This window comes from Formica exsecta, unplaced genomic scaffold (genome assembly GCF_003651465.1).
Source record: "Formica exsecta isolate Colony F162 unplaced genomic scaffold, ASM365146v1 scaffold1173, whole genome shotgun sequence".
In the NCBI taxonomy this organism is placed as follows: domain Eukaryota; kingdom Metazoa; phylum Arthropoda; class Insecta; order Hymenoptera; family Formicidae; genus Formica; species Formica exsecta.
The window spans coordinates 32,487-54,960 of record NW_021848514.1 but is presented as its reverse complement, the minus strand read 5'-3'; the positions used below and the strand labels follow the sequence as shown (position 1 = coordinate 54,960).

Sequence of the window (22,474 nt, the reverse complement as noted above, 5' to 3'; positions counted from 1 at the left end):
CTTGCAATATTGGTTGGAGCGTAAAAATTAAGAGTTTCTTTTATACTTTGTGGCGTGCTACACAGGACTCTAATTAAAAAGAAATGCGAAGAAATCTACTTATTCTAATCCTTGAATGTGTCTTTATACGACATGCGAAAAATTATGATTTCCGAAACGCGGAGATCTATTCTATTATTATTATTATATTTTCCTATAGTTTTTTCGAATCCATGGAGTTTTAACAGCGTTAATTAATTTTTTTCATACATACATACGCACACATACATACACATATTTATAAAATTATTTACGTATTAACCCATTTTTTCAAAATTAAATCAGAATTATACACACGTACTTAATATTTGAACTGTCAAATACGCGGCTCAGCCATGATAGGCTTTTATTGATATATTGAAGTAATGTGTTGTCGAGATAACCAATCAGCATTGCAGAAAAGAGGCAATACTTGCGAGTATCGATTTAACAAGTCTTTTTTAAAAGTGAAATTAAATTATATTAATATAACAAAGTAGCACGATAAACTTAATAATAAAAAGCGTACGTTTTGGTCCTTCTTTTGACCATTCCCAGCGTAATTACAAAGTAAATAAAGAACAGAAACTGAGCTGTTCAAACATGTCATAAATAAGTCGTTCACATCAGATTACAAAATTATAACGAAAAAAAGTTAGCCGCACATGCTGTTAAAAATCAAATGCCACAACAAACAGTCCGAGCTGAACAATCTTTGTTGTAGTATTTGTCTTTGTTATGTTAATATAATTTGATTATAATAAAATTTGCGCAGAAATCACTACACTGACTCTTAATTATCTTCCCTTTGTATGATTAAAAATATTAATATTAATATTAATATTTTTTAAAACAATATAGATTTATCGTTTAAAAAAACTACAAATAGATTTTCATATATATATTAATTGCTAATATTAATAAAATAATTAATGTTAGCAATTGCTACTTACTGTACTCAACATAACACCAATGAAGCAAAATCGTAAAACACTGTTCACATAGATCATACTAAAGTTCAAAGATAGTAATCTTTTAAGCATAGAAGATAAACTAAAAACAAAACTCGTATATATAAGACATGTATAAAGTATGATAATTTTGTGTAACTTATAAAGTGCAAAAATAGTAAATTAATATTTAATTATTTCTCAAAATTGTTTCATTTTTTTATGGCTTAAATTGCATATTAAGTTGTAAAATTGCATTTTGATCTTATGAAATTGTAATTTACAATTACAAAAAAAATAATATGTTACAAAGTTAGCGCATGTGCTACGATAGAAGTTTTTTATGATAAAATAATCGCACCATTGATGCGCTTTCTTCAATAATTTTATCAGTAACACATTTTAGTACAATTTTACTGATTACAAACTGATTCAATTACTTACTGAACGACAGAATTGTGATGCCGACATAATGCTTGCATTTCTTTTTTTATCCACTGATCCTTAAGCCGATATTCCTCGTCAGATTCATTTTGCAAATTTCCATCTCGAAATATTATCGCGAGCTTCGTAGCGATGTATCGATATTGTGCCGTTGTCAGCAGCACTAGATGTATCATATAAACATCTACCCCGACTTTCTTCACAAAAATATATACGTTGCTCATCAGCAAAAGTACGCTCCCTACTAGGAAGACATTGATCGAGAAAGGTTGTTTGGAAAAGATTGCTGGTATTCTGTAATCCTCGTAAAGGAAAGCAACCTTCTCGAAGATTAATAGAAATGGTAAACAGCACCATACGAAAACAGCCAACCAGCCAGCTACTAAATAAAATTTGAGTGGATCTTCCATAGGCTTTAGGGTGGTTGTCACAACATTTTTCATGGTCTCATCCGCGACACGTAAAATATCGTTTAATTTTTGAATCAATTGATTCATCAGCTTTCTGCGTGCTTGAATTCTCAAGACCATAAAGAATACCTCTATGGTGACCACGCAAGTAACTGTACCGTCTTTCAAGATCTTTTCTCGCGGCACAAACATAATCCCGGGAATTAATACAATTGCGTGGATTATTTCAAGCAGCCATACAAAGACGCTGTACATCTTCCACGTTATCGGAAAACGCGAATCTTTCGACAAGGGTAACAAATTACCCGAAATAATGTTTATGCGAACGTTTATAGGATTTATGCTTTGGAAATTCATGTTTTCGAGATAACGTTTATTTCTCGTGATAAAAATAAAAATTCACTTCTTTTAAATTCGTGTTTTCTGAATATAGTTTACTTACTCAATGTTGATTGTTACATACATTTAAAACAAAATATGCGAGTACCATGTAAAGATCGTGTGCCCCGATTCCACCATCACGCTAGCTCCTTTCTATCCAGACTGGCGCGCGACGCTTTTCTGTCGTTCTTTGAAGGTTGCTTTCAGTTGACCGTCGATCTACAGCCATTCATTATTCTTCTTGAATATTACTGCTCGGCTGTCATTAATATATTATATGTGATCATGCGAGGGAGACCTACTGCTACCTTCAATAACAATAAAGCACGCAGGCGAAAGTTAAGATGTAAAGAATGCCATTAATTTCTTCTGTAAATGAGGACCTAGAAAGTTTTTGTATATTATTACAGGTAAATGAAAAATGTGATTATAAGTGTGCCGATAAAATAAACGATAAAATTTATTACAGATCCATTTCATTCTATTTATCATAGAAAAATGCATGTGACTATAAATTTGTTCCTAATTACCAATGCTCTATGAAGTGGCGATTATCTTATAGCGCTTCGCCGATCAGCGCAGAGCAGTGAAATCCGCAAATGCCGTGAAACCCATGTTGTCTAAAAACGCGAGTTTTGTGGCCTTAAAATTATTCGTTAATCTAGCTTAATATGCTACTGCGAAAGTATTTCAAAATAGATTTCCCTGTAAATCGCTTCTCGACTATAGTCTTTTATATTACAAGCTAGTTTTTGGGAGGTGACTTCCCATTTTTATCGAAAAATTATATAAAATATCTCTACAAGAAAGATAAAAAAAAAAAAATTTTTTTAAATGATCTTAATATAAAAATAATTGGTACTTAATTTAATATTAACTCATACCTCACTTTTGGAATAATTAAATATAGGTCATTCCTTATATTTAATTGCAAAAAGTATGAGCTTGTTGTCATGTTTTTTGGTTAAATAATTGTGATATCTTTATAATTACATTTCTCTACATCTTTGTCGAAAACAAAATTAACAGTGGCATGTTAAAAAATTTAATACATACAACATTAAGTAAGTAGCATAATTAAATACTGTATTTAAAATAACAAGTTATTTATTTTTTTTAACGATATTTTATATATAGTGCCTTTTATAAGATATACTATAATAAAATTTTTAATATATAATATCACTTTGTTTCAAATGGCTACTTATTTATATATTTATTAATTGTTACCTCTGGCTAAAAAATAAAAATTTCTCTAAGAAATACGATATATTTAAGATATCTACAATATCTGTTGTTAATATGTCCTAACATGTCCTAATATATATTTGTTATTGCTCACTTCATTCTTAAAAGCAGAAGAGCGATTGAGTATGATTGGTTTAAGATCTAAAAGATCGTCAAAAAAATTTGAAAAAGATAACATATAAAAAAAATTTGAATGAGATTATTATGTGTCAAAGTATATAAAATACATATACACTTACTGTCATAAATGAGGGTAAAGACAGATTAAATCTATCGCACATTGAAAGTTTGCATTCCAAATTATTACCTAATATTATCAACATAAAGATACGTTTTACAGATGATCCACAGTGATACCACTTTTCGTTAAATGCTTTATTAGTCATTTCTTTGCTCTAAATTAAACATGAAAGAATAGTGAATAATTCATTTAATTAATTATTTCTTATTTAATACTATTATGTGCATTATTTATATTTGCGAAAACTTAGATTATTATAAAATTTATATACATATATATAATATTACTCAAATTATTACAAATACAAATCTATAATAATTATTCAAAAATCATCTTTTTGTTATTGCAAAGCTAAAAAGGAGTATAAATTTTTATAAATTTTTTTAAATATATTTATGTATTAATTTAATATATAAATATCAGTATTGAACTTGAAACAAAGAAAACCGATGTAAACACTATATTACAACCAAACTCACCGCGTCTAATAATTGTTGAACACAAGAACACAACATATAGAATTGCACTATTGAGCCACACGCGTACATACTGATCGAAAAACCATCCAGAAAATTTATCGACGGTACCTAAAGACATGTATATGTGAAAACATATTGCCGATATATGTATATATATGTATATATAATATTGCATGAATATTTATATCTGTAATTTATATAAAAATATTATATATATATAGCTTTTTCCGTTTAAAAAATCAGAATTATTTATTTATTTATTAACTGCTATTATTAATGAGATAATTAATTTTAGCAACTGTTACTCACTGTACTCAGCATGATGCCAATAAAACAAAAACGAAAGACGCTATTCACATAGATCAAACTGAAGTTCAAGGATAGCAATTTCTTTAACATAGATGATAAGCTAGAATACAAATCTAATATATATATATAATTTTATTTATATCAGAGAGATGACTTGCATATTTCATCATATTTATTGTATGTACATATTTAAGAAAAAAAATATACATATATATATACATATATATTTTTGCTTTTCAATTTGCGATAGAAAACATATGTTACAAAATTACATATATTTTAACAGCACTTAAAATATAATAAAATACAAATTAAAAAGCAATTTGCTAAGATTATTTTTTATATTGACAATCAGTCATTGACGCGTTCTGTTAAATAGTTATTTTTGTTACAAAATTTAGCATCATTTTCGGATTATAAACTGATTCAATTACTTACTGAATGACAGAATTATGATGCCGACATAATGTTACTATTTCTTTTTCCATCCATCGATTCTTAGACTGATATTCCTCGCCGAGCTCATTTCCATCTCGAAATATTGTCGCGAGCCTCATGGCGATATATCGATACTGCGCCGTTATCAGTAGCACCACATGTATCATATAAACATCCACCCCAACTTTCTTTACAAATATATACATATTACCTAATAGCATAAAGACGTTGCCCATCAGGAAGATATTGGTCGAAAATGGTTGTTTAGAAAAGATTGCTGGCATCCTGTAGTCCTCGTAAAAGAAAGAAACTCTGTCGAGAATTAGCAGGAACGGCGTAAGGGACCATAGAAAGACAGATAGCCAACCAGCTAGCCAATAAAACTTAAGCGGATTCTCCATGGGCTTCAAAGTCATTGTCACGACACTTTTCATAGTGTCGTCCGCAAAATGCAGAATGTCATTTAGCTTTTGGATCAATCGATTCACTAGCTTTTTCTGAGCGTGAATTCGCAACACCATAAAGAATACCTCTATGGTGAGTACGAAAGTAACTGTAGAGTTTTTCAAAGCTTCCTCTCGTACGAAATAGAATCCTGGAATTATCACGATTGCTTGAATCACTTCAATCAGCCACACAACGGCGCTGTATATCTTCCATGTTATCGGAAATTGTGAGTTATTTGACGTCAAAGGTAGTAAGTTGCCTGAGATAGCGTTTATGCGAACGTTTAAAGGATTCACATTTTGAAAGTTCATGTTCTCCACAACGATTTTTCGTGATAAATTGCAAGATTTACTTTTTTTAAGTACTCGTATTTTCTAGATACGTTTTATTTACATGAATGCTGTCGTTTGCTATATTTAATACAAAATGTGCAGAAAACAGGCAAGAACTGTTTGTTTCGATATACAATTTCTCCACGTGAGCTTCTTTCTATTTCGACTGATGCGTATCGCTTTTATGCTTTGAAAGTTTCTCTTGGCTGACCGTCGATCTACAACTACTTATTATCCCCCCAAGTTATTAGTTTTACTTTTGTGTCTCAGCTCTATTATTGATATAATACATGTCATTATACAAAAAGCAGAGACATTCTGCTACCTTTAATAATAATTGAGAGTACATTAATAAGATCGTTGATATATTATAGGGAAAAATAACTCAGAGATTCTTTGTATATATCGTAGACAAATGAAAGAGATCGTGACTGTCCCTGTAAAATAAACATTATTCTTATGCAGAAAGAAAAAGAAAAAGAGAGAGAGAGAGAGAGAGAAGTACATTCTATTTTATTTTACTTATCGTATAGATATGCGTAGGACTATAAGCTTCTTTCTAAATATCATTGCTCTATGAAACGAAGATTATCTTATAGCACTCCGTTGGATCATTACAGAGCAATGATATCCGTAGATATCGTGGATGCACCTTGTAGTAAAAAACGCGAACTTTGCTGGTTCGAAATAATGTTAGTCTAATCAACGATATGATGCTACAAGTGTTGCAAAGCAAGCTAGAAATCGGTTCGTTTGACTGCATTTTTTTACATTACAAATTTTTGTTAAAATAAACTATAATAATTATTCAAAAATCATCTTTTTGTTATTGCAAAGCTAAAAAGGAGTATAAATTTTTATAAATTTTTTTAAATATATTTATGTATTAATTTAATATATAAATATCAGTATTGAACTTGAAACAAAGAAAACCGATGTAAACACTATATTACAACCAAACTCACCGCGTCTAATAATTGTTGAACACAAGAACACAACATATAGAATTGCACTATTGAGCCACACGCGTACATACTGATCGAAAAACCATCCAGAAAATTTATCGACGGTACCTAAAGACATGTATATGTGAAAACATATTGCCGATATATGTATATATATGTATATATAATATTGCATTAATTAACAGTAAGTAAAATGTAATAACAATAAAAAAAAGAATGCTTAGAACAATTAGAAGCCGCAAATTATAAGAATGTGATAATATGGAGTCAATAATAATTACGACATTATAAATAGCTAATAAGTCAGGAATACTATGTATACGAATATAAGGGAGTTTGTGAAAGAACAAATGTTACGATAATTAATGGCGATTTATTGAAGATAATAAAGTTTTAACGCGACTATATGCTTGCTTGTAATTACTATCAACGCAGTACAAAGTAGCGATTATCTTATGCTGCGGAGTTGTGACCCTCTATCCTTGCCAGAACTGTAAAACTCGGAGGGTGCTTAAAACTTGCTACTGTTTCATACACGTTGCATCGCAATATAGAAGAACTTTATATTAATCTGAAATAAACTACTACAAACTGTGTTTCAATAGATTAATCTATAAAATAATTAAATATTCCATCTTTATATGCCGCAAGTTGATTATAAATGTAAGTTATTACCTTCAATTTATTATTATTTGATTTTCTCTTAATAATAAATTTTCGAAAATATAAAAATTTTATGCACATTATGATTTTTTACACATTATAAATAACTGCTATCACAATTAAAAATATATAACCGTTATTTAAGACAGAACAAACTTTTAAAATAAAAGTCTGAAAATGCTAATAAAATATATTAGAATACGAAATATATATAAACTCACCACCATGATGGCAAAAGCAGATTGTATTTTTTAAACCAAAAGTTTAAGCTCCAAATTATTAGCCGTTACATATAATAAACATAATAGTGATATAAAAGTATCTATTAAATAGTATTTATTTAATGGTAACTACCTAATATTAAAGACAAAAGTTTACATTAAAATTAAAAGTAACAGTATTAATTAAAAATATATAATTATTATTAAAATTTGAAGTATAAGAATACACATTGTTATAAATTTTGTTATACGTTAGCATACATAGATAAAATTTTTATTACTTATAATCTTTCCATTACAAACAAATCTATGTAAATTTTATTGATATTATTACTTATATGATGATTATTACTTACATCATTTTGTGATTTAATTATTAGTTTTAATGTGTATTATATTTTATAACATGTTTTTACTCTGCAAAAATTGTTATATATTTTAGAAAAATGTAATATTAATCTTAAATATTTTAACTCTTACATTTATATTGTATGTAGAATGAGAGATTGTATACTTACTACATAAAATTTACACAGAGCTCACCATTTTTCAATTAGTTCTTAATAGTAAAAGTGCGATTGAATATGATTGATTCAAGATCTGGAATATTATTCAAAAATATACAATAAATATTTTAAAATATTAACAAAAGGAATAGAATACAAAATGCATTAATAAACTTACTGCCATGAAAGAAGACAGAGACAAATTGTATTTTTCAAATTTTGAGAGTTTAAGTTCTAAATTATTAGCTATTATCATAAATATAAATGTTCGCTTTATAGATGCTCCGAATCGATACCATTGCTTATGAAATGCTTGATCTGTTATTTCAACGCTCTAAATTACAAAGAATACAGTAATATGTATAATAATATATGATAAAACAATGTATAACAATGTATAATAAGTGTTTCTCTCTCTATCTAATATCTGCATAATAATGTATTTTTGTTACTGTTTCGTAACTGATATATATATATATATATATGTAAAAAGCATATATTAAAATTAAATTTACCGCATCTAATAGCTTCTGTACACAAGAACATATTATATAGAGCTGCACTATTCCTCCAGACGCGTACATAACGATCAAAGATCCTTCCAATAAAGTAGTTGATGGTATCTAAAGTTTTAAGAAAATAAAAGAATTATGATATGATTGGTGACACATTATAATTGACAATATTTTGCGATAAGATACATGATTGATATATTATCTTTATATGGCTAATAATTTCTAAATGAACTTATTGAAATTGAATTGACGTTAAAAATTTTCACTCACTGAAATTACCATGATAGCGATGCCACAAAACCGAAGGATACTGATAACATATATTAGACTAAAATTTAAAGACAGCAGTTTTCTTAACATTAACGTTACGCTAAAACAAAGTTTTTAAAATATTATCAAATTATATATTAATATCAAAAAATAAAATTAAGATCTTGTATTAAATTTTCATTACAATAATAAGAATATCTATATCTAATTGAATATTACAGTAAAATATTCAAAATTTATTTTGTTTATGCAATTTAATTATTTAAGTGCTTTTTTTATTGATTAAAAAACGTAATGAAAAGATTTATATTAAATCAAAAAAGATGTCGAGAAAAGAAGTATCTGATTCTATAGATATCAAATTTTCAGTTAATAAATTTACCAAATAACCGCGTTATGATGTTGACATAAAGATTTCATTTGTTTTTCTGCATCATAATTTGTTTGAGAATAATGCTTCTTTTGATTAGAATAATTATGATCATACTGCGAAATTTCATCGTGAAATATCATTGAGAGTTTTAAAGCGATGTATTTATATTGAGCCGTTATTAACAATATCAGATTTATCATATAGCTATCTACGCTGACTTTTTTTGTAAAAATATACATGCTGCTGGTCATTATAATAAAACTTCCAAATACAAAGATATTGGTCGAGAATGGTTCTTTGGTGTAGGCAATCGGCATTCTGTAATCCACATAGAAAAAGATATCTCTTTGAAAGACTAACGTAAACGGTACGCCACTCCATATAATTATGGATACCATGCCGGCCATCCAGTAAAACTTAAGGGGAATCTTCATCGGCTTCAACGTCGCTATTACCGTGCTTTTCATCATTTTGTCTTCTATGCCTAAAAGATTATTCAATTTCTGGATCAATTGCTGCATTAATCTCCTACGCGCGTGAATTTGTACGACCACTGCTCGATAAGGTAATAATTATCTTATATGTCTTTCTTTCCCTCCGCGATCTTCGCAGAATACCAAGATTCAAAAAACGCTGACAACTTACTACTGACTGACGTGTATTATATATCGACTGTGCATTAATCTGGCATATACTAATAATAAGAAAAAATATTTCAGTAGGTCAAACTGTTTCTATAAATTAAAATGTTTAATGTCTGATATAAATTATTTAACCATTTCCTCTTCATACGTCGCAGTCTAATTCTTAAAGTAAGTTATTATATTTAGTTAATTACTATTTAATATTTTATTAATAATAAATTTGCAGAAGTATTAAGAGAGTTTTCTGGTTTTGAGAGCCGAATCCAAAGCTATATTTTACTAGTAATGCTATTTACATTTTATAATTTAGTAACTAGTTTTAATGTTGATTTTACTCTGAAACAATTGTTATACATATGTTTTTAAAAAATATAAAATTGATTTTTACTAATTTAACTTTTACATATATTTTGTTTGCAGAATAGGAAATCATACACTTACTTTGTGTGTATATAGAATTTACTTAAAACTCATCACTTTTCAATTAGTTCTTAATAGTAAAAGTGCGATTGAATATGATTGATTCAAGATCTGGAATATTATTCAAAAATATACAATAAATATTTTAAAATATTAACAAAAGGAATAGAATACAAAATGCATTAATAAACTTACTGCCATGAAAGAAGACAGAGACAAATTGTATTTTTCAAATTTTGAGAGTTTAAGTTCTAAATTATTAGCTATTATCATAAATATAAATGTTCGCTTTATAGATGCTCCGAATCGATACCATTGCTTATGAAATGCTTGATCTGTTATTTCAACGCTCTAAATTACAAAGAATACAGTAATATGTATAATAATATATGATAAAACAATGTATAACAATGTATAATAAGTGTTTCTCTCTCTATCTAATATCTGCATAATAATGTATTTTTGTTACTGTTTCGTAACTGATATATATATATATATATATATGTAAAAAGCATATATTAAAATTAAATTTACCGCATCTAATAGCTTCTGTACACAAGAACATATTATATAGAGCTGCACTATTCCTCCAGACGCGTACATAACGATCAAAGATCCTTCCAATAAAGTAGTTGATGGTATCTAAAGTTTTAAGAAAATAAAAGAATTATGATATGATTGGTGACACATTATAATTGACAATATTTTGCGATAAGATACATGATTGATATATTATCTTTATATGGCTAATAATTTCTAAATGAACTTATTGAAATTGAATTGACGTTAAAAATTTTCACTCACTGAAATTACCATGATAGCGATGCCACAAAACCGAAGGATACTGATAACATATATTAGACTAAAATTTAAAGACAGCAGTTTTCTTAACATTAACGTTACGCTAAAACAAAGTTTTTAAAATATTATCAAATTATATATTAATATCAAAAAATAAAATTAAGATCTTGTATTAAATTTTCATTACAATAATAAGAATATCTATATCTAATTGAATATTACAGTAAAATATTCAAAATTTATTTTGTTTATGCAATTTAATTATTTAAGTGCTTTTTTTATTGATTAAAAAACGTAATGAAAAGATTTATATTAAATCAAAAAAGATGTCGAGAAAAGAAGTATCTGATTCTATAGATATCAAATTTTCAGTTAATAAATTTACCAAATAACCGCGTTATGATGTTGACATAAAGATTTCATTTGTTTTTCTGCATCATAATTTGTTTGAGAATAATGCTTCTTTTGATTAGAATAATTATGATCATACTGCGAAATTTCATCGTGAAATATCATTGAGAGTTTTAAAGCGATGTATTTATATTGAGCCGTTATTAACAATATCAGATTTATCATATAGCTATCTACGCTGACTTTTTTTGTAAAAATATACATGCTGCTGGTCATTATAATAAAACTTCCAAATACAAAGATATTGGTCGAGAATGGTTCTTTGGTGTAGGCAATCGGCATTCTGTAATCCACATAGAAAAAGATATCTCTTTGAAAGACTAACGTAAACGGTACGCCACTCCATATAATTATGGATACCATGCCGGCCATCCAGTAAAACTTAAGGGGAATCTTCATCGGCTTCAACGTCGCTATTACCGTGCTTTTCATCATTTTGTCTTCTATGCCTAAAAGATTATTCAATTTCTGGATCAATTGCTGCATTAATCTCCTACGCGCGTGAATTTGTACGACCAGGAAGACCACTTCTATTGTGACCACAATAGCGACCAAACCATCTTTTAGAGCTTTTTCTTTCGGCACAAAGATGCATCCGGGAATTGTTATACATGTTTGAACTATTTCAAGCAACCACACTAGAAAGCTGTACATCCTCCATAATACGGGAAACGATGAATTTTTTGCAGTCATTGGTAAAAGATTACCTGAGATCATGTTCAGTCGAACATTTAAAAGATTGATATTTTGGATATCCATAGGCTTGATGTCGTCCTTTGTTATAAGTTTTATTCTATATAAAACGGAAAATTTAATAATAATTGAGACTTTGATTGGGTCGATTCTATTTTTTCATAATTATGTTTTTACTGCATATTAAATAAAATTTATTAATGATTACTTATTTGATTATTTCTTAGGATTTTATTAATATCTCTGAATATGTTTTTCATTTATAATCAACGAGCTCGCAATTAATAAAGTTAAATTAGCAATATTTTTTTTAAATCTAAAGCTTCCAAAAATAAATAAAGACAGCTTCATTAATTTCAATCATAATACTCGTTCCATAAAAAAGTTACTTTGGTATTATATTTTAGATAAAAATATGTAGACATCGTGTATATATATAAGCTTACCCCTGCTTTACGTTCTTATATCGCTCACACTCTTTTCTGTCAAAATGTATAAAGATATTTCTAACAGTATCTAAAAGTTATTGCTATAACTTCAACAATTTAATATTTCTCTCTAATTCTTCCTGGTTTCTAATACACTATACGCTATCATTATGCGACAATATACATAAAATATAAAATTTGTTCCTTTCATTCTGTTGATTCTATCTAATCTAATAATCCGACTGCCGTATTATTATTGCTTGAATGCATCGCAGGTGAATGATTAATAGGCATCACAATTTTCTGAATACTTGATAAATCAGAAAAACTTTGTGCATTAATGTACAAATATAAAAGAATTTTAAGAAAAAAAAAAAATATAAATGTTGTGGTAGACCATGATTGATTCAGTATAGAAAGACATACGACTATAAATTTATTTCAGGTTATCACGTTTTTATAAATATAAAGCTATAATTATCTTATGGTATATGGCTGCGACCCTCACGGACAATCCGACAGACGCATAGAATGTACTAATGTCTAACTCATGGTACATCGATGAGAAAACTTTAGCTTGACATGGAATAACTACTACTCAGTGTTTTAGTAAGTTAATATATGATATGATTAATAATTGTATATATATGTATATAGGGGAAAGTGGAATAAAACCGGGTACTTTTTTGGATTTGTCTTCCTACAAAAAATCAGAAAGTAAAAAAGATTTTGCCGTTAGTAGTCTTTAATGGAACTTAAACTATGAGAAAATGAGGCTAGTTGTCTATTGTTGATTTTTTGGAGAAGTCAAAATACCCGGTTTTGCCCTACCAGTAGGGTAAAACCGGGCACCCATTTAAAAACATATAAAGCACCGTTCAATTACAAAATCTAGATTTATTTTAATCAAAATACAAAGATGTATTCTGTTGATAAAAATCACAAATAAAATTATCCTCTTGTTCTACATTGCTGCAGGACATTCTTATTTAATTTTTTAACTTTAGGGGTCTCAAAAAGCATTTTTTTTAGTGATTCCTTTTTCTGAGTGGTAGTTTTCGTTTCTAACTACTTTTTGTAGGGAGACAAAGAATAACAATTTTTCCTCTTTTCATTACATGAGGTGTGTAGGTACCCGCTTTTGTCCCAACACGAAGAAATTTTACGTTTTTTATGTACTAAAAATAATTAATATTAATTGGAAATGTTTAATTCTTATTTAATGTAAGATAAGATTCAAGAATAAACTCTATTATAAATTCAACATTTCACGTTGTCATAAACAGTTAGGATTTATTGCTTTCCAATTCTCCGTCACAGTAAAATCAATAAATTGTATTAGCATTTTTACTAACATTTTTTACTTTGTTAATTGTTTTTTTTTCTCTGTATTATCATTATCTACATTTATTTTATTAACATTATCTATAGTAAAAAAAAAGTATATATTTTAGAATAATGAAAGTTTGATTTAAAAAATTAAATAAATTTTTAAATATTTTATTTGTTATAATAAAATAAACACTTACTGTATGTAAAATCAATAAAGTAACATCCTTATTTTTCAATTCGTTTTTAATAATAGAAGCGCAATGGAGTATGATTGGTTTAAGATCTAGAATATTATTAAAAACAATTTTAAAATAAAAGAAAATGACATTATTAATAAAAATGATAATAGAATATTTTACAATAAGTGATATACATAACTTACCACCATAAATGAGGGCATAGACAGATTGTATTTTTCAAACGCTGAAAGTTTAAGTTCTAAATTATTAGCCATTATCATAAACATGAATGTCCGTTTTATAGAAGATCCAAATTGATACCATTCCTCGTGAAATGCTTGATCCGTTATTTCAATACTCTAAATTAGAAAAAAATAACACATACACACACATATATATATAGATAATAATATTTTTTGTTAAATTTTTACATTTCTTTGTTACGTTTTGTACTTAATATCTATATGTAAAAGTATGCATTACTGTAATTACCGCATCTAATAGCTGTTGCACACAAGAACACAATATGTAAAGCTGTACTACACCACCGGACGCGTACATAACGATCACGAGCGTTTCCAACAAAGTAGCTGACGGTATCTGAAATTTCATAAAGATACAAAGAATCATGAAGAACGATGATATATTATAACTTGCGATAAAATACACCAGCATTATATTGTCTAGCTATATTTACCAAGCATATTAATTCTAGATTAATTAGTGTCAAAAATTATTACTTACTGATATTATCATAATAGCTATGCAGCAAAATCGAAAAACGCTGATAATATATATTACACTAAAATTCAAAGATAGCAATTTTCTTAGCATTAATGACATGCTGAAACAAAATCCACAAATATTATCACATTATATATCATATTAAAGAATGAAATTAAAATATTATATTAAATGTCAATTATAATAAATCGATTTCAATAAATATTACAACAATAGAAAACGTTTCGGATTTATCTTGTTTATAAAATTTAATAAATTATGTGTATTTTTTATATTAATTAGATAACGTCATTATAAGATTCTTATTAAATCAAAAAATTTTCATAAAAGGTATCTGATTGTATTGACAACTTTCAGCTAATAAACTTACCGAATAATCGCGTTATGATGTCGACATAAAGATTTTATCTGCTTTTCTGCATCATAATTTGTTTTAGAATGAAACTTCTTTTGATTAGAACTATTGTAATTAATCTGCGAAATTCCATCGCAAAATATCATCGAGAGTTTTAAAGCAATGTATTTATATTGTGCCGTTATTAACAATATCAGATTTATCATGTAGCTATCCGCGCTGACTTTTTTCGTAAAGATGTACATGCTGCTGAGCATTACAACGAGACTTCCCAATACAAAAATACTGGTCGAAAATGGTTCTTTGGAAAACACTACCGGCATTCTATAATCCACGTAGAAAAAGATATCTTTTTGAAAAACTAACATAAACGGTCCGCTACTCCATATAACTATGGACATCACGCCGGCTGTCCAGAAAAATTTAAGAGGTATCTCTATTGGCTTTATTGTGTTTATTACTACGTTTCTCATAATTTCGTCATCCATGTGTAAGATATCATTCAATTTTTGGATCAATTGCTGCACCAATTTCTTACGAGCATGAATTTGTACGACCAAGAAGACCACTTCTATTGTCACCACAATACCAATCAGACCGTCCTTTAGAGCCTTTTCTTTCGGTACATGAATGCACCCAGGAATTAGCACACATATTTGAACTATTTCGACCAACCATATTAGAAAGCTGTATACTTTCCAGAATATGGAGAACGATGAATGGTCAGTAGTCATCGGTAACAAATTACCTGAGACTATGTTTAAACGAACATTTAAAGAATTCACATTTTGTAGATCCATAAACTCCATATTGCTCTTTGTAACAAATAAATATTTTTCTGTGGAACAAAAGGCATAATAATTGAGGCTTTGACTGACTGATTCTACTTTTTCGTCATTACGTGTTTTTATTATGTATTAAGTGAAACTGTATTAAATGTGACCATTTCTTAAAATTTCGTTTGTGTCACGTATTATTGTGTGCAATGTATACGTGTTATTTTATATAATATTTAAGATTTCTCAATATTATTTAATCAATTAGAAATATTTATTCTTTATAAAGCTTTCAAAAATAAAGAGAATCAGCTTTTTTAATTTCAATTTTTGTAACATTGCTCTACAAGACAACTAATTTTAGTACTACATATATTTTAAATAAAAATAAATGAATAGTTTATATATATAAATATATATGGACTTACTTCTACGTTTCACGTTTCTCTATCGATGTTTTATGCTTCGTTCTGTCGAGAAGAACAAAAAGTATTTGAATGTTATTGCTATACCTTGAACACAATTTATTTTTCTCTTTGCATTTCTCCTATTTTCACGATGCACTATACGCTATCATTACGCGGAATTGTATACAAAACAGAAATATGCTTTTATCATTTTAGTGATCGATAATTGCTTTATGATCATTACTTGAGTGTATGAATTATTTGTTGCAATATTAGAGTTCTGAATACCTCGTAAATTAAGGAGACTTTTTTATCCATTAATTAAAAAAATTATAATTTGCGTTCATAGATGTCTATCGATCACAGAAAATTATATTACAGGAATAAACGCGATTGTAAACTTGCTTGTAATCATTCCTGCTCGATAAAGTAATAATTATCTTATATGTCTCTTTCCTCCTCCGCAATCCTCGCAGAATACCAAGACTCAAAAGACACTGACAACTTACTACTGACTCATGTGTATTATATATCGATTATGAATTAACCTGGTATATACTAACAAAAAGAAAAATTATTTCAATAGGTCGTTTCTATAGATTAAGATGTTTTTCCGTACGGTACAGAGGGTCCCATCCAGTACAGAGGATGTTTTACATCCTCTATAAAACATCCTCTGGGTGTCTTCTAAACATCTTTTGAACATCTTTTGTGTGTTGTTAGGGTGAGTATACACCAATCGGACAAGGAAAGTTTGCATGTTCAATGACGCTAATTTGTCGATAAGAAACGAGTAATTGAACGACAGAGCAATTTTGCGCAATGTTTCTTGCAAATATACATATAGCCTCTTACTTTATTTTGTATCCTGCATTTCAATCGTGAATGCTCGATAAGGTAATAATTATCTTATATGTCTTTCTTTCCCTCCGCGATCTTCGCAGAATACCAAGATTCAAAAAACGCTGACAACTTACTACTGACTGACGTGTATTATATATCGACTGTGCATTAATCTGGCATATACTAATAATAAGAAAAAATATTTCAGTAGGTCAAACTGTTTCTATAAATTAAAATGTTTAATGTCTGATATAAATTATTTAACCATTTCCTCTTCATACGTCGCAGTCTAATTCTTAAAGTAAGTTATTATATTTAGTTAATTACTATTTAATATTTTATTAATAATAAATTTGCAGAAGTATTAAGAAAGTTTTCTGGTTTTGAGAGCCGAATCCAAAGCTATATTTTACTAGTAATGCTATTTACATTTTATAATTTAGTAACTAGTTTTAATGTTGATTTTACTCTGAAACAATTGTTATACATATGTTTTTAAAAAATATAAAATTGATTTTTACTAATTTAACTTTTACATATATTTTGTTTGCAGAATAGGAAATCATACACTTACTTTGTGTGTATATAGAATTTACTTAAAACTCATCACTTTTCAATTAGTTCTTAATAGTATCAGTGCGATTGAATATGATTGATTCAAGATCTAGAATATTATTCAAAAATATACAATAAATATTTTAAAATATTAAAAGGACTAGAATACAAAATGCACTTATAAACTCACTGCCATGAATGAAGATAGAGACAAATTGTATTTTTCAAATGTTGAAAGTTTAAGTTCTAAATTATTAGCCATTATCATAAACATAAATGTTCGTTTTATGGATGTTCCGAATCGATACCATCCCTCGTGAAATGCTTGGTCCGTTATTTCAATGCTCTAAATTTTAGAGAGAATGTAACAATTTATACATAGTAATGTATTTTTTTGTCAATAACAAATTTTTCGATTAAATATTTTCTTGTATGTAAAATTTATATAAGAGTTTATCTTTCAACAAATTTTACCGCATCTAGTAATTTTTGCACACAAGAACACAATATGTAGAGCTGCACTACTCCACCGGACGCATACATGATAAATACGGCTCGTTCGATCGAATCACATGATGGTACCTGAAATTGCAGCATAAAGTCACAAAAAATAAGATAAATTGGTGATATATTATAATTGATAATTATTTAAGATAGAGTAGCATTATACATAAGAGCAAATATTTTTTAGAGTAATTAGTATTAGAAATTTCTACTCACTGAGATCACCATGATAGCAATGCAGCAAAACCGGAAAACGCTATTTAAATATAATATACTGAAGCTTACAGATAGCAGTTCTCTTAGCATTAACGTGACGCTGAAATAAAGAATATGATTATACATATTAAAAATTATATAAAAAAAAGATTTATTAAAAGATATAATAAAAATAAAACAATCAATATAGTATTAAACAAAAATTCAACAAGTTAATCACGACACATAAATCTATCTGCACAGATATTGCCCCATAAAATGCTTTACATTAAACTCATTTATAATTTAATAAAATTAGAGTACATTTTTCTCATCAATTTAAACTTTAAATTTAAAAACTAAGATGATTTATATAGAATAAAAATTTTTTAATATACATAATTTCTGATTTTACTAATGATTTGTGGCAAATAATCTTACTGAAGAACCGCGTTATGATGCTGACATAAAGATTTGATCTCCTTCTCCGCGTAAAAATTTGTCTCAGAATAATGCTTCTTTTCATTAGAACTGCTGTAATTATTTTGCAATCTTTTGTCTTGAAATATCATTGAGAGTTTCAACGCAATGTATTTGTATTGTGCCGTTATCAACAATACCATATTTATTACATAGCTATCCACGCTAACTTTCTTTGTAAAGATGTACAAGCTGCTGAACATTACAATGAGACTTCCCGATACAAAAATACTGGTCGAGAATGGCTCTTTGGAAAACAAGACCGGCATTCTGTAATCCATATAAAAAAAGGAATTTTTTTTAGAAACCAATGTAAACGGCACGGTGGTCCACATCATTATGGACACCATGCCTGCCATCCAATAAAATTTGAAAAGAATCTCCATCGGTTTCAGCGTCGCCATCACCGTACTCCTCATCATCTCGTTCTTCGCGTCCATAATATTGTTCAGTTTCTGAATCAATCGTTGTACTAATGCCTTATGCGTATGAATTCGCGTGACCGTGTAGACCACTTCCATGGTAATGGCAATACCAATCAGACCATCTTTCAGAGCTTTCTCTTTTGGCATAATGATGCAACCGGGAATTAGCGCGCACATTTGAATTATTTCTAGCAACCACACTAAAGCACTGTACATCCTCCATACTATAGGAAATGATGAATCGTCAGTAGTCATCGGTAACAGATTGCCTGAGATCATGTTCAGTCGTACGTTTAGGGGATTCACGCTTTGAAAATCCATGTATTATCTATTTACGATATCGCTTTTCTGACGAATAGAGATCGTCCTGTAAAACGAAATGTCTAAGAGCCAAATAATCAAAATAAAAAGATCATATAATAAAGTTTGATTAAACTGTTCTATTAATTCTAGTAAATAATTTTTATGCGATTTATCCTTAAACAAATTTATTTAAATTTATTCTTACAAATCTTCAATATTTGACTGATAATGATTTCAAAATGCACTTTTTTAATTTTAGCAACTTATTCGATCTTAATTTAGCTATATTTATTCAGTCAATGATTTAGTATTATTAACAGTTCTGGTTTAATCACCTTTGATAATGTTGTATTTAAAGAAAATGTTTTTCAAAAGCTATATAAAAACTTTATTAACTGTTATTACCAAAAGTACGTATATTTATATTCGTATTGCGTGCGGATCTTTATATTCGCATTTAGCTCTGTCTCATGTTTCTTTCTATGTATAGCATTTTTATCAAAACTATGAAAGCTAGTCATAAAAGATTTCTTCTCACAGGCTTTGAGCAAATCATTTAATTTATATATATATTATTCACATGTGACTTTTCCGTTGAAATTATGTGTTCTATAGTTTACCATTAATATATAATCAGCGACATTCCTTTTTCGTTGTTGCCTTTGACGCTTGTCTAACAATAAGAGTACCAAAGAATAATTATCATTAATAATTTCGCGGATTTCTCAGAAATGCTTTAGAAGAGTTTTTATTGTACCACCAACAATAAAATATAAATATCGCGATAATAGAAGACACCATCTACTGAGGTATCTTATTTAGATCATTTACAATAGGGCTGAATACGATCATGAAATTAGAGAGAACGCTAAGCTCTACAGCGGTCGATATCTTATTGTGTATTATTAAATGTTTTGCAGAAGTCTGTGAAGTCCAGAACAGTAGCAGTATCCAACAGTATTTGACGTGCGTATCATTGATAGAGAACTATATCTGCGATGGATCTATTCGTCATTAAAGTTCGTTGATCGAATCTAAAACAGTGTCAGATATTTAGAAGCAGCTTTACATATCTATGGGCAACAAATCAATCTGGTAACATCTGGAAAACTTGTAAGTCAGCATCTAATCTGAAAACAAAAAACAATTATATACGTTGAAGTACGTAAGAGAGAGAATGTTTATCATATCTATTAACTGTTGCATAAGAACACAATATATACTTAAATATTTATTTATTTATTTATAAAATATGTATATTTTATAAAGAAATATTGCGACAAAATAAGAGACAATTCTTAAAGCACTTATTCATTTAATTTTAAGGATAGATGCAACCGTAAAAATTTTTATAATTAGTGCTGAACTATGCGGCGGTCATATCTTCTTGCACATTATTGATCGTTGCAGCATTACAACGTGCAAAAGATCTGTAATAAACTAATCTGTTAAACATGCCAATGTTACTCTGTAAAGTATTCTATAACGATTTTATATATTCATGAATTGAACAACTCAATTTTAATACATCACAAAAACGTTCTTAAAATAGATTTTCTTTTCCTTTAACAGTGTATTTTCATGCCGCATATATTGTTAATAAAAAATTGCTTTAGTAAACGGAAAAAAAACAATACATATATTTACATTTATCCAAAAATTTATATGTCAGAATTAAAAAATGTCGATGATTGTATAGATGTGTACGTAAAAGTAATTGAGAACGGCAAAATATTTTAATATATTTTAAATGTTAGAACTTAGTATATTTTACTATTTATATGATGCTACAGCGATATGTAAGAACTTTTTATTATTGTGCATACACCCATTTTTTAGACTTCAATTTTGCGCCACTTGTTGGCAAAAGCAACATGTCACGAACAAACTTTAGCCACTACATGCCTTTCAGTGAAAGCAACATGTCGCAAAAGATTTTTATCTGTCGAATTCGATGCTGGTAGACGTTCAAATTTTTCAATACAAACACATTTCAGATATTTTATCACTTTTTATTATGGATTTGATTCTTTCAAATATACGCAAGCTGTAATAAACTTCATACATGTAAATATTTTGTCATAACGGATCGCTACTTTTATTGTTCTTCATAGAATAGCTATATATATGTATACAAGGTTCAATCGTAATATATATTAATACTAGCATTTTATTTTAATCACTAATTTTTAGCGAATTATTTTCAGGTACTTTACTGAAGTAAAAAATGTTTCGACAATATAAATAGTTCATCCTCCATTATTAACTTTTATTATATTTTTTTAAATAATAACAATAACAAATATAAATAACTATTATATACTAAGGAAACAAACAATTACTGCAGATAAGATTTTTCATCGCTTTCTATTTCATTTTTAGAAATAGAAGAGAAATCGAATACGATTGATTTAAAATCTGAAAAAACGAATAATTTTTGAAAATAAACGAGATATAATACGGCATTAGAGTATAATATATAAACACAAAGTGAAAATATATAAAAATCTTACCACCATAAATGAAGGTAGAGAAAGATTGAAATTTTCAAACGTTGCAAGTTTGCATTCTAAATTATTTGCCATAATTATTAAAATAAACATACGTTTTATCGATGGTTTGAGTAAATGCCAATCTTCGTGAAATGCCTTATCTGTCATTTCCGTACTCTATATTTTACACAAGAAAATTAATTTATATAAAGATAATTATTAATCACTGTAATTTGCAAAGTATTTAATTATTTTATCTAACTTTCTTAAATTTAAA

The 22,474-nt window shown here is 28.1% G+C and overlaps 7 protein-coding genes across 7 annotated transcripts in view; all 7 read right to left on the bottom strand.

Moving 5' to 3' along the window:
- Positions 1–971: 971 nt before the first annotated feature.
- LOC115240810 lies at positions 972–2,279 on the bottom strand (the record flags this gene model as incomplete). Its single annotated transcript, XM_029816182.1, has 2 exons — positions 1,413–2,279; positions 972–1,071 (listed from the first exon to the last, which is right to left on the bottom strand). Coding segments are annotated over exons 1-2 (867 nt in total), but the record flags the coding sequence as incomplete, so codon positions are not given.
- Positions 2,280–3,541: 1,262 nt separating this feature from the next.
- LOC115240882 lies at positions 3,542–5,682 on the bottom strand. Its single transcript, XM_029816300.1, has 5 exons — positions 4,919–5,682; positions 4,481–4,580; positions 4,172–4,279; positions 3,691–3,846; positions 3,542–3,592 (listed from the first exon to the last, which is right to left on the bottom strand). The coding sequence occupies exons 1-5, from the start codon at positions 5,674–5,676 to the stop codon at positions 3,542–3,544; spliced, it is 1,173 nt and encodes a 390-aa protein (XP_029672160.1). The 5' UTR covers positions 5,677–5,682.
- Positions 5,683–7,037: 1,355 nt separating this feature from the next.
- Positions 7,038–9,890, bottom strand: LOC115240800 (odorant receptor 67a-like). The gene is made up of 8 exons (XM_029816171.1): positions 9,863–9,890; positions 9,220–9,763; positions 8,838–8,937; positions 8,568–8,675; positions 8,231–8,386; positions 8,068–8,146; positions 7,547–7,679; positions 7,038–7,233 (listed from the first exon to the last, which is right to left on the bottom strand). Exons 1-6 carry the CDS (start codon positions 9,888–9,890, stop codon positions 8,096–8,098), a joined length of 987 nt encoding a protein of 328 aa, XP_029672031.1. The 3' UTR covers positions 7,038–7,233; positions 7,547–7,679; positions 8,068–8,095.
- A 444-nt stretch (positions 9,891–10,334) lies between these two features.
- LOC115240874 (odorant receptor 67a-like) lies at positions 10,335–12,267 on the bottom strand. The gene is made up of 5 exons (XM_029816288.1): positions 11,461–12,267; positions 11,079–11,178; positions 10,809–10,916; positions 10,470–10,625; positions 10,335–10,385 (listed from the first exon to the last, which is right to left on the bottom strand). The coding sequence occupies exons 1-5, from the start codon at positions 12,243–12,245 to the stop codon at positions 10,335–10,337; spliced, it is 1,200 nt and encodes a 399-aa protein (XP_029672148.1). The 5' UTR covers positions 12,246–12,267.
- Positions 12,268–13,983: 1,716 nt separating this feature from the next.
- Positions 13,984–16,017, bottom strand: LOC115240823 (odorant receptor 67a-like). Its single transcript, XM_029816209.1, has 6 exons — positions 15,233–16,017; positions 14,863–14,962; positions 14,611–14,718; positions 14,322–14,477; positions 14,137–14,222; positions 13,984–14,032 (listed from the first exon to the last, which is right to left on the bottom strand). The coding sequence occupies exons 1-5, from the start codon at positions 16,015–16,017 to the stop codon at positions 14,172–14,174; spliced, it is 1,200 nt and encodes a 399-aa protein (XP_029672069.1). The 3' UTR covers positions 13,984–14,032; positions 14,137–14,171.
- A 1,839-nt stretch (positions 16,018–17,856) lies between these two features.
- Positions 17,857–20,193, bottom strand: LOC115240831. Its single transcript, XM_029816221.1, has 6 exons — positions 20,041–20,193; positions 18,939–19,769; positions 18,519–18,618; positions 18,273–18,380; positions 17,989–18,144; positions 17,857–17,907 (listed from the first exon to the last, which is right to left on the bottom strand). Exons 2-6 carry the CDS (start codon positions 19,721–19,723, stop codon positions 17,857–17,859), a joined length of 1,200 nt encoding a protein of 399 aa, XP_029672081.1. The 5' UTR covers positions 19,724–19,769; positions 20,041–20,193.
- Positions 20,194–22,072: 1,879 nt separating this feature from the next.
- The window catches only part of LOC115240793, a 2,532-nt gene continuing 2,130 nt past the window's right edge, over positions 22,073–22,474 (bottom strand). Inside the window, exons 4-5 of the mRNA XM_029816158.1 lie at positions 22,219–22,374; positions 22,073–22,123 (exon numbers count right to left, since the gene is read on the bottom strand). Of these exons, the coding sequence (XP_029672018.1) occupies positions 22,073–22,123; positions 22,219–22,374 (207 nt within the window). The remainder of the gene's footprint in view (positions 22,124–22,218; positions 22,375–22,474) is intronic.

Bases quoted from the DNA above. Each gene is read 5' to 3' on its own strand.
- LOC115240882 (XM_029816300.1), bottom strand. From the start codon at position 5,676: ATGAACTTTCAAAATGTGAATCCTTTAAACGTTCGCATAAACGCTATC. The intron at 4,581-4,918 runs GTAAGTAATTGA...TTTGTATTCTAG, and splicing joins CATCATAATTCTGTCATTCA to CTTATCATCTATGTTAAAGA. The intron at 3,593-3,690 runs GTAAGTGTATAT...ACGATCTTTTAG, and splicing joins CTTTACCCTCATTTATGACA to ATCTTAAACCAATCATACTC.
- LOC115240800 (XM_029816171.1), bottom strand. From the start codon at position 9,890: ATGCACAGTCGATATATAATACACGTCA. The intron at 8,938-9,219 runs GTAAATTTATTA...ACTTTGTTTTAG, and splicing joins CATCATAACGCGGTTATTTG to CGTAACGTTAATGTTAAGAA. The intron at 8,147-8,230 runs GTAAGTTTATTA...ATAATATTCCAG, and splicing joins CTCTGTCTTCTTTCATGGCA to ATCTTGAATCAATCATATTC.
- LOC115240874 (XM_029816288.1), bottom strand. From the start codon at position 12,245: ATGGATATCCAAAATATCAATCTTTTAAATGTTCGACTGAACATGATC. The intron at 11,179-11,460 runs GTAAATTTATTA...ACTTTGTTTTAG, and splicing joins CATCATAACGCGGTTATTTG to CGTAACGTTAATGTTAAGAA. The intron at 10,917-11,078 runs GTGAGTGAAAAT...TTAAAACTTTAG, and splicing joins TCGCTATCATGGTAATTTCA to ATACCATCAACTACTTTATT.
- LOC115240823 (XM_029816209.1), bottom strand. From the start codon at position 16,017: ATGGATCTACAAAATGTGAATTCTTTAAATGTTCGTTTAAACATAGTC. The intron at 14,719-14,862 runs GTAAGTAATAAT...ATGAAATTTCAG, and splicing joins TAGCTATTATGATAATATCA to ATACCGTCAGCTACTTTGTT. The intron at 14,478-14,610 runs GTAATTACAGTA...TTTCTAATTTAG, and splicing joins TGCAACAGCTATTAGATGCG to AGTATTGAAATAACGGATCA.
- LOC115240831 (XM_029816221.1), bottom strand. From the start codon at position 19,723: ATGGATTTTCAAAGCGTGAATCCCCTAAACGTACGACTGAACATGATC. The intron at 18,619-18,938 runs GTAAGATTATTT...TCTTTATTTCAG, and splicing joins CATCATAACGCGGTTCTTCA to CGTCACGTTAATGCTAAGAG. The intron at 18,381-18,518 runs GTGAGTAGAAAT...CTGCAATTTCAG, and splicing joins TTGCTATCATGGTGATCTCA to GTACCATCATGTGATTCGAT.